We start from the raw sequence: 13685 nt of genomic DNA, 5'->3' as shown, positions 1-13685 counted from the left end.
CAGCGGTAAAGTGTGTGGCGCTCAACCCGTGAAAGGGCTTCTGGCCTGAATGCAGGCAGAGTGCAGCCTTTCCTCCTCCGCAGCACTAGTAGAGGAGGGTGGTGAGCACCCGCCCGAAGCCCGGACAGAAAACCCCGGTAACCAGCTTGGTAACAGGCTCAGAGGACCTGGGGTCATCCTGGAGAGACTGAAAGGAGAAAAATCCCCGCTGCTAGCCGGAATTCAACCCGCGATCTCCATAGCCAAACTCCAGGGCGTTAGACCACAACGGCTACGCTACAAAACATATATCGATTCTTATTTGAAGAATGTGTTAGCCTTGAAACCGGAAACTAAGAACAATGTATAGAAAATACTGAAAGCGGTCTACCGAAATGGTTTCACCGCGGAAGGTTGTAACATGGTACCTCCTTCCAATCGTCGTACGAACGTCGAAGTGGCAAATATTGAGGAAAAAACAACTGCAATCGCTTAGTATTGGAAAAGCGTCAGGACTGTATGACAAATCTAAGAGGTTCTACGAAGATTACGCGAAAGAACTTGCTCCCCATCTAGCAGCAATTTATCGTAGATCGCTTGTTCAACGAGGGGCACCTAGCAACTGGAAGAAAGCGCAGGTCATTCCCGTTTTTAAGAATGGCCATAGGACAGATGGCACAATTACAGACCTACATCGTCGACGTCAATCTGTTGTAGAATTTTTGAACATGTTCTATGCTCAAGAATTATGACGTTTATGGAGAATGAAAATGTCCCCTGTAAAAATCAACATGGACCTCACCCCCCGTTGTTCCTTCATGAGATCCACGGTACCGTAGACAACGGCGCTCAGATTGATGCCGTGTTCTGTGACTTCAGGAAGGCATCTGACAACGTCCCGCACTGCCGTTTAATGAAACAAACACGAGCTTATCGAGTATCGGAGAAGATTTGTGACTGGATTCAAGACTTCCTTGTAGAAAGAACTCAACACATCGCACTTAACGGAACGAAACGGCAGGTGTAAAGATAATTTCTGGAGTACCCCAAGGAAGTGTGATAGGACTGTCAGTGTTTACAGTATTTATATAAATTATCTAGTAGAAAAGGTCGGATGCTCTTTAAGGCTTTGTCTGTAACAAAGTAGCAACGCCAGAAGATAGTAAAATTTGCAGAATGAGCTCCAGAGAATTGATGAACGGCGCAGGCTCTGGCAGTGGACCTTGGACGTAGATAGATGTAATAAATTGTGCATACATAGGAAAAGAAATCCACTACTTTATAGCTACACTGTTGCTGACAAATCTCTGGAAATAGTATCGAAAACTCATTAGCCTTTACAATATGTAAGTACCCTTGCCAGTTTCGAGATTCTTAGATTTCATGCTACTTTATTCTAGGAAAGCTGGCTGAGAGATTAGGAAATTTATATATGTAAACAATAAGCTGAGTGGAGGAGATGTATTGTGGAAGTCTGAGTTGTGTGAAAGTGGGAAATAAAGGAGAGATTGGTTTGAGTAAACAGGTAGTGTCAAACAAGGCATTGCGTTGTCACCCCTGATTTCGTTGTGATATTGGGTAATGACTAAGTTGGCAGAAACAACTGGAGAAGACAAGATGGAAGCAATGATGTTCGTGGATGTCTCGAAGATCGGGGAACAGGAGGGAGGAGAGTCAGGAACAGCTGGATGCTTGGGAAGAAACAGTGAGACAATATAGAATGAAACTTAATGTAAGCAAATGAGAAATCCTGGTTGCAACTAGAAAGAAAGGTAGACAGTATAATGGAGTAAGGTTTGGAGATTTACAACTGAAGAAGGTGGAAAGTCTTCAGCACTCGAGAAATGTGATAGAGGAAAATGGAAGAAATGAGAAAGAGATCAGTGAACGTGGCAGGAAGGCGGAAGCATTCCTGTAAAGTGTTAGGAGACTGGTTGGAATAAAGACGTCCCACAAAAAAAGCAAATAAATGATATATGGAAGTTACTACATCCTAATACAGACCTTTGCATCTGAAACACCGGTAATGAAGAAAACAGATGTAAGCAGACTACAAGTATGTGAAAAGTTTCTCAGTAGTAGGATAGGAGTAACAAGGAGATATAGGATGAGGAATGACAGAGTGAGGGACATAGAGAAAGAGAAACTCTTGCAGAGCAGCATAAAAACACCAATGGTGTGGGAACTTAAGGAGAATGGAAAACAATAGGACCCCCAAGTATTACATAATTGAAGATGAGAAAGAAACTACCAAGGGGAAAACCAAGGAAAGGCGGCTGAAAGGTGTGGAGGAGTCTGTTGAAAGAAGGAGAGAACGCTGGAAAAGTGTGAACACAGAAAGACAGTGGGAAAACCGGACCAGGTGGCGAGGCTTATGTTCCAAACAAACCCAGCCTGGAGCTGGAAACTGTTAAAGATGAAGATGATGATGATCTTTTTACTTGTCGTTATTTCACTTCCCCACACTCCACAGGGCAGGAGGGGGGGGGGGCTGTCTATCGGTGGTAAAGGCAACCCGCTGTTCAGCCAGGTGACACTAAAAATTAAAAAAAAAAGTGTTCAAATGTGTGTGAAATCTTATGGGACTTAACTGCTAAGGTCATCAGTCCCTAAGCTTACACACTCCTTAACCTAAATTATCCTAAAGAGAAACACACACACCCATGCCCGAGGGAGGACTAGAACCTCCACCGGGCCCAGCTGCACAGTAAAAATTAAAAGAAATGGAAAAGAAACAAATAGGGGAGATATTTAAATTTAAAACCTTTCTGAGGCGAAAAACAAGAAGGTAATATTTAGATATAGGCGAGTATGACATCTTGTACCGGTAGTTAAAAACAGTAAATGTTAAAGGTAAAACAAAACTAAATAAGCGCACATTTAAGAACACTTAAAACTTGAAGCCGAAGTACTGCTATTTAAAAGAAGTACTTTTCTACCACTAAGAAGCAGAAGGACCTCTCCTGGGATTGGGAGTCTGTCGTTGATGGAAGAAAGGTTGGCCAGTGAGGAGGGTAGGGATGTGGTGGTATAAGAATGGGTGACTGGTGCGTAGCAGTGATGAGTAGGAATGTCTGTTGGGACAGAAGAAGGGGTGAAGCAGAGGGGGGGAACTGGTGACACTAATAGTTGTTGGGGAAAGGGGGGGGGGAAGAAAGGCACATGAGGGAAAATAGGGGGGTTAAGGGGTTAGAGAAATGTGAAGAGGGGAGGGACAAAAAGCCCAGATGGGGGGGGGGGGGGGGAATGGGTGGGATGGACCTATAGCCAGTAGGATGGGAAACCTTAGGGGTAGAGTTCATGACATGGGAGGCTGAGATAGTTGAAATTTCTGTGGGGGAATTTGTGAAGGTTGTGTTGGTGTAGGTTTGCTGGAATCTGTTGGTAATGGCGCGACAGCATATGAGTATTGGAAAGTAGAGGGAAAACGATAGGATTATTGGAGTCGAATTTGCGTATTATGTAGATTGTACGGAGGTGTTCAATGTGATTGAGGAGAGGAAGGAATTTGAAGAGTTGATAAAGTGAGACGGAGTGCATGGAGTTCCAGGATCTGGAAGGACTGATAGAACTTGGGTGGGATAGAGGCCCCCGCAACATTCGCACAGCAAAGGATGGATCAGATAAAGGATCTATTGGTGTAGAGAACTGTAGAAGGCTGCAGTCCCCAAGTCCCACCAGTTAGTAGTTTTAGTCAATAGTGGACTTTCTGCTGTATGGGTAGTAGGTGATGTTTACTCGTTAGTTGTCTGTCAGAGTTTAGTCCAAGGTATTTTAGTGTGTTAGTTGATAACGACGGTGATATACGTAAACCTACAAACGCATTTAGTAAAATTCCATGGGTCTGCAGCCGCCCAGAGAACGCCTGCCACGACGTGTGCGCGAATGGTGGTAACTCGTGATTAGGCTGGGAGTGCTGCAGTGAGGAGCAGAGCGATCCGTGCCCGCAGCCGGCCAGTGCAGCGGCTGGGATCTGGGCGCAGCGAGATGGGTGTCGGCGGCCTTTGATGGCGCGCCTGCCCGGAATCCCGTATTGTGTTACAGGGGCCGGACCGGTTCCGGCCGCTAGACGCCGAGATGCCGCCCACGCGGCCGCCGCTTCTTTGTTTTGTGAGCGCTGGCAGCGGCCGTCCTGTCACCTGCCGCCAGAGCCCCGCCTGCCGCCCAGGAATGTCGCCACAAAACAAACAGCCGGCCGGTTCGCGACGCTGCGCCGCGGAAGGGGTGTGGCGTCTCAGCAGCAACATGAACTTGTGTGAGCGTCCTGGTTCGAGCAGACAGCAGGCATCTCGAGATATAAGAACCTTCAACATCGCAGCGCGTCAGCAATCGTTGGTTAATATATTAACATCGGGCAAACGGGGCGAGCTCTGGGTCTCAGGTATAAAGAGCATATTCCTACTAGAAGCGGTGACGGTACTAAGGGCTCTACTTATGCGGAACACCTTGTGCAAACGGCTCATGCACCGAGCCCTCCAGTTAGTATCGAGTTACTTCATGCCGAGGTTAAGAGCTTAAAACTGGATGTTTTGGAAGAAATGCAGATATTTAAGCATCTACAACATGCTATCCTCAATGACCAACTCCTACTAAGAAGTAGAAAATTTTTTGAAGGTTTCGCGCCTTTACTTTGTTCTTCACACTTGTAAATCTGATGATCTGGGGATTATCATATGCGCGCGCTGATTGGCGAGCGCCGTTGGTCAAGCTGTTCATCTTCTTTCATTTTATCCACATTTTCCTTTTACGATGAAGGTGATTTTAGCCCGTTGAACACCTCACGTTTTATCCCTATATCTTTATTACCACGACGTCTTTAGATTACGTCCCATAACCCCCCCCCCCCCCAGGCTAACTACTGGTTTTAGGTATAGTTTTTAAAAGAGTTCCTCCTGTTGTTATAGGTAGCTTCATATGTATGCTTCTTTACTAGCATAAGCAACCGTGTGCGGTTATTTTTAGGTTTCATCTCATATTTAGCTCGTCTCTTGTTCTATCCATTTCATTTTTTGATATACGTTGATCCACGGTTGGGAATATGTGGGCTATTTAGCCTCGATCAATGTATAAGCTTTCTCGTATTCGTATGCGCATGCGCATTCAAGTAACTTACCTTGTCTTGCGCATGTGCATAGTATGAGGGTCAGTCTTGCAAGTGAGCGACCATTCGTAGTTGCAGTTTATAGAGGGTCATGGCCCATCGAACATAGGCCGGTGTGAGGTGGAGCGTACACCATTAAGTTAAGTAGTGATTTTGACTTTGTACATATGTACTGTTTGTGTTTTCCTTTTCTTCTTCGTTTATAAATGTATAGCTATGATGTTCTTTTAATCATTGACAGAGGTCTTCTTAGGCACTTGTGGGTTTTATTGTTGTTCTGAAGAAGGTCTAGTTATCTACGCCGAAACCTGGGTTAACACTTAAAATTAAGTGCTTTTTTCGCAATCGAGGCGGGTTTTTAGTTTTTTAATACATCTCGAGATACACGCAGCTCGTAGCACAAACCAAAAAAAGTTGCATGGGAAGTTTTGGCAGCAAAAATCATATTTAAAAATCACTGAGAGCTCTTGTTTAAATACACAGATGGCGGTGGTGTACACAAGGTACAAAAGGACACTGCATTGGCGGGCCTGTCATTTGCTCTCAGGTGATTCGCCTGAAAAGGTTTCCGGCGCCATTAGGCAGCAAGGCGGGTATTAACTTAGGACGCGGAGTGGTCATTGGAGCTACGTACCATTCAATTTCGGAAATCGTTACGGAATTCGATATTCCGACATACACAGTGTCAAGAGTGTGCAAGAATACCAAATTTCAGGCATTATCTCTCATCACGGACACCGCAGAGGCCGACAGCCTTCACCTGACCACGCCCGAGTTCCCTGGTTCGATTCCCGGCGGGGTCAGGGATTTTCTCTGCCTCGTGATGGCAGGGTGTTGTGTGATGTCCTTAGGTTAGTTAGTTCCAAGTTCTAGGGGACTGATGACCATAGATGTTAAATCCCATAGTGCCCAGAGCCATTTTGCTAAAAGCATGACCTTACGTGCAGGGTCTTTTCTGGACTCGTGACCACATCAGTTGAACCCTAGATGACTGGAAAACGGTGGGCTGGTCAGATGAGGCCCGATTTCAGTTACTAAAAGTTGATGGCAAAGTTCGAGTGTGGCGCATATCCCAAGAAACCACGGAACCAAGATAGTTAACAAGGCACTGTACAAGCTAATGCTGGCTCCATAATGGTGTGGGCTGTGTTTACATGGACTGGACTTGATCCTTCTTTCCATCTCAACCAATTGACTCCATTTGCAGCCATTCATGGACTTCATGTTACCAAAAAATGATTGAATTTTGATGGATGATAATGAATCATATCACCGGGCCACGACTGTTCGTGATTGGTTTCAAGAACATTCTGGACAATTCGAGCGAATGATTTGGCTACCCAGGTCGCCCAACATGAATGCTATCGAACATTCGTGGGACACAACTGAGAGGACAGTTCGTGCACAAAATCCTGCGCCGACAACTCTTTCGCAACAAGGGATGCCTATAGGTGCAGCATTGCTCAGCATTTCTGTAGGGGACTCCCATCGACTTGTTGACTGCATTCCACGTTGAGCTGCTGCACTACGCCCGGGAAGAAGGAGGTCCAACAACTCTGTGTAATTATTTATTATAGGTTTATATTTTCACACCATCTTCTGTTATCGTAAAATTATTTATAACAGGCCACGTGGCAAGGTTTTTCCTGTGGCTTCTTTACTGTGGTAAAATATTGCTATGTAGGTTGTCGTAATTTACGTTTATAGATTACACCGCAGGTACTTGGAGGAACTTAGACATATTAAAAAGAGAAACACATATTATTTGTGTTCCACAATAATATTAATTTTATATTTTGTTGTGAACTGACCATAGTCATCTAGCTGTAAAAAGACAGTTATCTGCAAAGGTATTTGTTGACAGTAAGATCATGCATCCACAGGAAAAACATATTACAACGCTTCAGTTTGACATGAGTAAAAAGCAAGAAATGCTGAAACTTTCCTGGCAGATTAAAACTGTGTGCCGGACGGAGACTCGAACTCGGGACCTTTGCCTTTCGCAGGTAAGTGCTCTACCATCTAAGGTACCCAGGCACAACTCAGACGCCGTCCGCACAGCTTTACTTCCGCCAGTACCTCGTTTCCTACTTTCCAAACTTCACAGAAGCTCACTGCGAATCTTGTGGAACTAGCACTCCTGGAAGAAAGGATATTGCAGAGACATGGCTTAGCCACAGTCTGGGGGATGTTTCCAGAATGAGATTTTCACTCTGCGGTGGAGTGTGCGATGTTATGAAACTTTCCTGTCACATTAAAACTGTGTGAGTCGTGCTTGGGTAGCTTAGTTTGTAGAGCACTTGCCCGTGAAAGGCAAAGATCCCGAGTTCGACTCTCGGTATTGTACGCAATTTTAATTTGCCAGGAAAGTTTCATAACAGCGCACACTCAGCTGCAGAGTGAAAATCTCATTCACCAAGAAATGTTACTTATTTGTTTTTCCTGCTACCAATCACATTTATTTGTTTTATGTTTAATTTAAAGTACTGCAACACGTTTCGAGCATGTTCTGCTCATCTTTAGACATCTATACACACAGAAAACTGTTACTTAAAAATAAACTGTCTTAAACTAAATTAACAAAGAATTTTTCGTTTACTGTTTGCTGCAGGAGTGTCTGTTGCGATATTTGGAGGTGGGTGGGGCGGGCAGTGGTTGACCAGAAAATGATGTCCAGTGATGTCTTGTGTTGGTATGGAGATGTGTCTCGTGTTTCATTGTGATTAACAGCACAGCCTGTATGAGATGAGGGAACATTGCATCGGTTATTCCGTTGCGAAAGTGTGATGCACTTTTTTATTTGACTGTTGTTGAATTGCGATTTTGGCGTCCCAAGGCTTCGTTTTTCATCTTTGCTATACTGGTGGAGCTACAGTGTAACATTAAACTACTGCACTATTTATTCCGTCACTGTTTTTTGGCGTAATTGACTGCTCAAATTTTTCTACGCACATGTAAACACTGTATACTTAATACAATATACGGTCCCGCAGCGTGTGGATGAGTATCGATTATCGCATTTTACAGCGATATTCACGATACTTCAGTCTGGTAGTCGTTTGATTTACATCGGCATGGCTTAAGTCTGTTGCATTAGAACCGACTTTAGGCTACTGAAGAATTTTCAGTTTTTGAATTCGGCTATATCAGTAAGAATACTATCTACATATTTTGTTTTATGAATGAAAAGTTCCGTTTCTTCCCTGATACTCATTTTTCGCCTTTCCCAGATTCTGTGTAGAACTACAAGGTTGTCTTCGATTCTACTTATACATAAACAGCTTCTGCGGTAACTACAATTTTTTTGCTATAACAACAATAATTTCGTGAGCCTCAGGGGGGGTCGTGAAAGTCCCTAACCTATCCCAGTTATCCAACCGGGGAAAGGGAACCTACAGTTTTATTTGAGGTCATCACTCCCCCAGAATTAGAACAACTTAAACCTAACTAACCTAAGGACATCTACATCTCATACATCCATGCCCGAGGCAGGATTCGAACCTGCAACCGTAGCAGCAGCGCCCCTTTCATATAATTGGACTTGTAATATCAGTGTGGTTTCTGAACGTGTTGTACAAACCTTTTGCATCCTTTCACCCAGCCATATTCAGAATTTCAGAGATTGTATTCCAGTTTGCAGTGTCGAAAGCTTCCTCTAAACCAACAAATGCCATAAACGGTGAAAAGTTCCTTTCGTCAGTCATCGAAGCGTCCGTGACGTCACGCGAAAACACGCTCGCAGCCGCAGGCAGAACCCTTACATTTTGGCGCCGTGTGACGCGCCACACCAATTAAGCGACGTACTGCTCTGCAGATTTCTGCGGCATAGTTTACTGACGGATCCGAATTGATTCTCTGCGTTGCTACACACGTAAAACTAACAGTCGCCACCCTCTCTTTCACCAGCGAGACAGCGTTACACTTCTTAAGCCTAATTTACACGACGACATTGGGCTGCGCCACTCGTTGGGTGGAATGAGTTGCACGCAAATGGTTTCATATTTGACTGTAGACACGGTGCCACCAATATACACTACAGTTTCGTCGTTTTGAGGGTCTCTGAGTCGCGTCTGAAATGAAAGTTTTGGCAGCTGCACGCCGCACGAGTTGTGATGGAGTTAAAGCTTGTTGCGTGGAATCGCTGCATAAGAAAAAAAAAAAAAGAAACATGTTTCGATTCGTGAATGTATGAAGAACATATGTCACCTCGGCTGCACAGCATCCTTGCTGAAATAATTTATAATGGAACACCCGAGAAGTTCTTTCAGTTATCTTAGAATGTCACCAGAACTGTTCACGTTTCTTCTAAATAGAGTTCATTATGCGATAAGGAGTGAAGATACTGTAATGCACGAAGCACTGATGCCAGAACTGAAATTACATATCATACTGCGTGCATTACAATCGAGAAAACTCGGCACATTATAAGATGCGGTTTTTGGTTGGTGATGACACTTTTTCATTAACACCAATAATTATTAACATTAACAGCAATAATTATTCGAAGCAGGGTGCATTAAGAAGAGAATGATTTGAAAACTACTCTCTTGCAGATAGATCTGTGCTGTGACAATATTTCAAAACTCTTAACATATGTGAATGGGGATCACCGCTGGGACGTTTTAAATAGATAAGTATTGAATAAAGAATGCAGCTTCTTGATTTGTGTATCCTCCCCTCCTGTCAACAATGTTCCTTAAGGGGGGTAGGAGGTCAAACGGGTCGACTTGGAGCAGGAGAGGCACCAGAGGACATTTTAATTTCCACTGTCTATACTTTTACGAATAAATTCATAAAACTTTGTCAAAGCGGTCAGAAATGATTCAGGATTTACACTCATAGCAGTGGAAGTTCAAAAATATAAGAAAATAATCTTTTTTTTACATTTGAAATTTGACCTTTTTTCACTTAGCATTGGCTGCATTTGTTGCTATAGGTACACTTTTCTTCATAAGTAAGGGAGATTCTTCGATGAATTTTGCATAGCATACAAACCATAATTAGAGGTGTATGAAACACTAGAATTTTCCAAATATATTGAAAACTGTGGTAGAAATTGAGATAATTAACGATAAAATTTGAGTTTTTTCTAAACATGAAGTTTAAAATGTAACAGCACGTTCATTTTTTCATAAATTAAATAATTTGTAGAGTTTCATAGACCTGTAAGTATGGTTTGTATGCTGTGCAAAATTCATCGAAGAATCTCTCTTACTTATGGAGAAACGTGTACCTATAGCAACAAACGCATCCAATAGAAGTGAAAAAATGAACTTTCACATGTAAAAAAAATTATTTTGTTATTTTTTTGAACTTCCACTGCTATGATTGTGAATCCTGAATCCTTCCTGGTCATGCTGACAAAGTTTTATGAATTTATTCGTAAAAGTATAGACAGTGGAAATTAAAAAGTCCTGTGGTGTCTCTCCTGCTCCAAGACGGCCCGTTTGACGTCCTACCCCCCTTAACAAAGAGTCGGCCAACTCTAACGATGAGATTTTAGTCTTGTAGATGAGAGCATTGCCACATCTAGAAATACTCGCTTGAATTTTTCTTGATTCAGTTGTACATGTGCTCCTAACCCTATAAGTTTTTCCCTGCAGCTCAGATACTGTCAAACAATCTGTGTTCTGATCGCACATGACGGTCTCAGGAGCAGAAATATGTTACTTATTTTTGTAATCGGCAAAGCATAGATGTCCAAAAAGCGAACATTATTCTCCGTTCCCCAATTCATATCTCAGTTTGTCTACACTCTTCGAACACACATAACCTCAAAACTCATGCAACTAGTGTCGCCAAAGTTGGAACACGCCGAAAGTGTTTAGTTTCACCAACGAGTTGTGCAAAGGCGCGGCGCGCATGCGCAGTGGCCAGTAACATAGTTGCCTGCAACCTAGTGTCGTCGTGTAAATTAGGCTTTACACGATCAAAGTCAACAATTTAAAGTTCTATAGCTATCCATTTACTTTCACGAAAGATTCCAACCATAGAAATACGGTTACACGACAACCTAATCAACCGCGACAGTGGCTACCATCTCTGCACAGCCTGGGAGCCTGCAATCAGGAAAATCAGAGAAGAACGTTCCGTTCCACCAAGGGCCGCGGACGGAGCAGACAGAGACGGACGCCGGGACTCGAACCCCGCGCACGCGTCCCTCCCACCACCGGCCGATCCAGACGCATCGGGCGATTCCGCGGGCGCGTGATTGGCCGGCCACGGGAAGCGGAGAGCGGCCCGCGACCGACGATATCCCGACTCTTGAACTTTTGAACACTACACCACAAAAAAATGGTTCAAATGGCTCTGAGCACTATGCGACTTAACTTCTAAGGTCATCAGTCGCCTAGAACTTAGAGCTAATTAAACCTAACTAACCTAAGGACATCACACACATCCATTCCCGAGGCAAGATTCGAACCTGCGACCGTAGCGGTCGCTCGGCTCCAGACTGTAGCGCCTAGAACCGCACGGCCACTCAGGCCGGCCTACACCACAATCAAAACACTTCTTACCAACAAAAGCATACACCACTACACATTCACCACATCAAAGACACGAAACAAAAACATTGTGATCCGAGACCTCCCGAGGCGACTGTCCCCCCAGGCAATCAAAACAGACTTGACTGCTCGGGGGTATGTTGTCAAGGCGGTCCAGCAGATGGGCAACATAGGGAGCAAATGGCCACTATATCAGGTCACGCTGCCAGATATCACGCAAAACAAGGGGGAAATAAAGATGATCCTGGCTGTCCCTGTGACCACTGAACCACTGCACTGCAAAAAACAAGATGGTGCAGTGCTTCAGGTGCCAGGGCCTTAAATCATATTGCAGCACATTGCACCATGGCAGTAAGGCGCAGAAAATGCGGCGACGCCCATGACACAACATGCACACTAAAACACACGGACCCACAAATAAGGTGCGCGCTGTGTGGTAAAAACCACACAGTGGGTTACCAAGGTTTTGAGGCTCACAAAAGACACTCACAGCAGGCAAAGGGCGCCAAGGCCGCCCCCCCTCCCCCCCCCCCCATGCACACGAACAAAACACCACCAACCTAACCAGTCACACAAGGAAACAAAACACAACACACACAGACAAGGCCTGGGTAAAACCAAGACTGGACACACAAAGCGGAAGTGGTTTCTCCTTCGAGAAGACATGGAAACGTAGCCCCATCACCACAACACCAGACACCATCACAAGAACAACACAGGGAAACACATACCAACAACGACCAGGTCCACCATGACAGAGAAAGCTCTAGGGAACCCCACACACAGCCCACACCCTCGGGTCAGGTGTTAGGCATTATGGTGCAGTCCATGAACCTCGTCATGGATATGATGAAGGAATTCAGGGAGGCCCAGAGGCAGAACACACAGATCATCGTTGCCCCTCAGGCAGCAGTCCAGCAGTCGCTGCCCTCTGCGACTTCCTCAGTAGTTTCAAAACCCCATCATGGATAGACGACCAAACACCCAAGGCTTGACAATGTGCGCCTTCAACGCAGACGGCATTGTTAATCAAGAGGTCGAGTTGAGAGAACACATGAAGGAGTTCTCCATCGACATATGCATGATGGAGGAAACCGCCTAAAACTGGGAATAAAAGCGACAGTTCCCAACTATGTTAGCTACCGTAAAGACAGGCCAACCCAAGGCGGAGGAGTGGCCATATACATAAAAAGAGGGATCTCTCACCACCAAGTATTCTTACCAACAAAATCGAAGCAGTGGCATTGGAAGTAACCACTACCACCGGACCCCTAACAATTGTTGCAATTTACCGACCCCCACAAGACTAGATAGATGAGGGAGACATAGCTGCTCTAGGGCAAACTGAAGGCAAACTCATAACAGGGGGCGACTTCAATGCCAAACACCCTGATTGGAATTCTAGAGCAACCTCCAGAGCAGGCGCCAAATTGCAACAACTAGGGCGCATCCACCACTTCGAAACGTGGGGTCCGGTCGAGCCCACACATTTTTCAAAAAATGGAGGCAGGCCTGACGTGTTAGACATAGCTCTCACTAGGAGGATCGCAGGATTTGTGATCGGAAGAACAATCAACAGAAAGTCCTCCGACCACAACCCAGTGATCCTAGAAGTCGATGTGGGAGAATGGGTAGCACTCCCACGGTACCAGACGTCTTACAAACGTACAGACTGGGAGCGATACCGAGAAACTGTCGCCTCTGATATCGCTCGCGCTCCGCCACTTACTGCCAAAACAGTAGAACAAGCGCTACAAGACTTAGGCACCATCGTGCAGGCAGCGGAAGAGGCCACCTCTCCACGAAGGGATGGCCCACCGCAACAAATACAGCTCCCGGAACACTTGGCTCAAATTCGACATAAGAACAGAGTGTAAAAAGAGTGGAAGATCACCAGAAATCAGCCCACCAGGAGGCTGCTCAATCGTCTACAGAGAGAACTGAAGGTAGCGCTCAATGAGCACACAAACCAGCAATGGCAAAACCACCTCACAGCTCCCAAAGTAGACGATCATACACTATGGCAAGGAACCAAACAGTTCACAAAAAGACGCGCTAGGATGCCGCCACTGCATGCCGAGCGGGGTCTGGTCTACAGC

At 44.9% G+C, this 13685-nt stretch overlaps 1 protein-coding gene across 1 annotated transcript in view; it reads left to right on the top strand.

Moving 5' to 3' along the window:
* The first annotated feature begins 4056 nt into the window (after window positions 1-4056).
* The window catches only part of LOC124622944 (atherin-like), a 64889-nt gene continuing 55260 nt past the window's right edge, over window positions 4057-13685 (top strand). The window contains exon 1 of the mRNA XM_047148735.1: window positions 4057-4300. Within this exon, the coding sequence (XP_047004691.1) occupies window positions 4057-4300 (244 nt within the window). The remainder of the gene's footprint in view (window positions 4301-13685) is intronic.

This window comes from Schistocerca americana, chromosome 7, assembly GCF_021461395.2.
Source record: "Schistocerca americana isolate TAMUIC-IGC-003095 chromosome 7, iqSchAmer2.1, whole genome shotgun sequence".
Taxonomy (NCBI): domain Eukaryota; kingdom Metazoa; phylum Arthropoda; class Insecta; order Orthoptera; family Acrididae; genus Schistocerca; species Schistocerca americana.
Note: the sequence above shows the minus strand (reverse complement) of the source record. Positions and strands in the feature narration are given on the sequence as shown.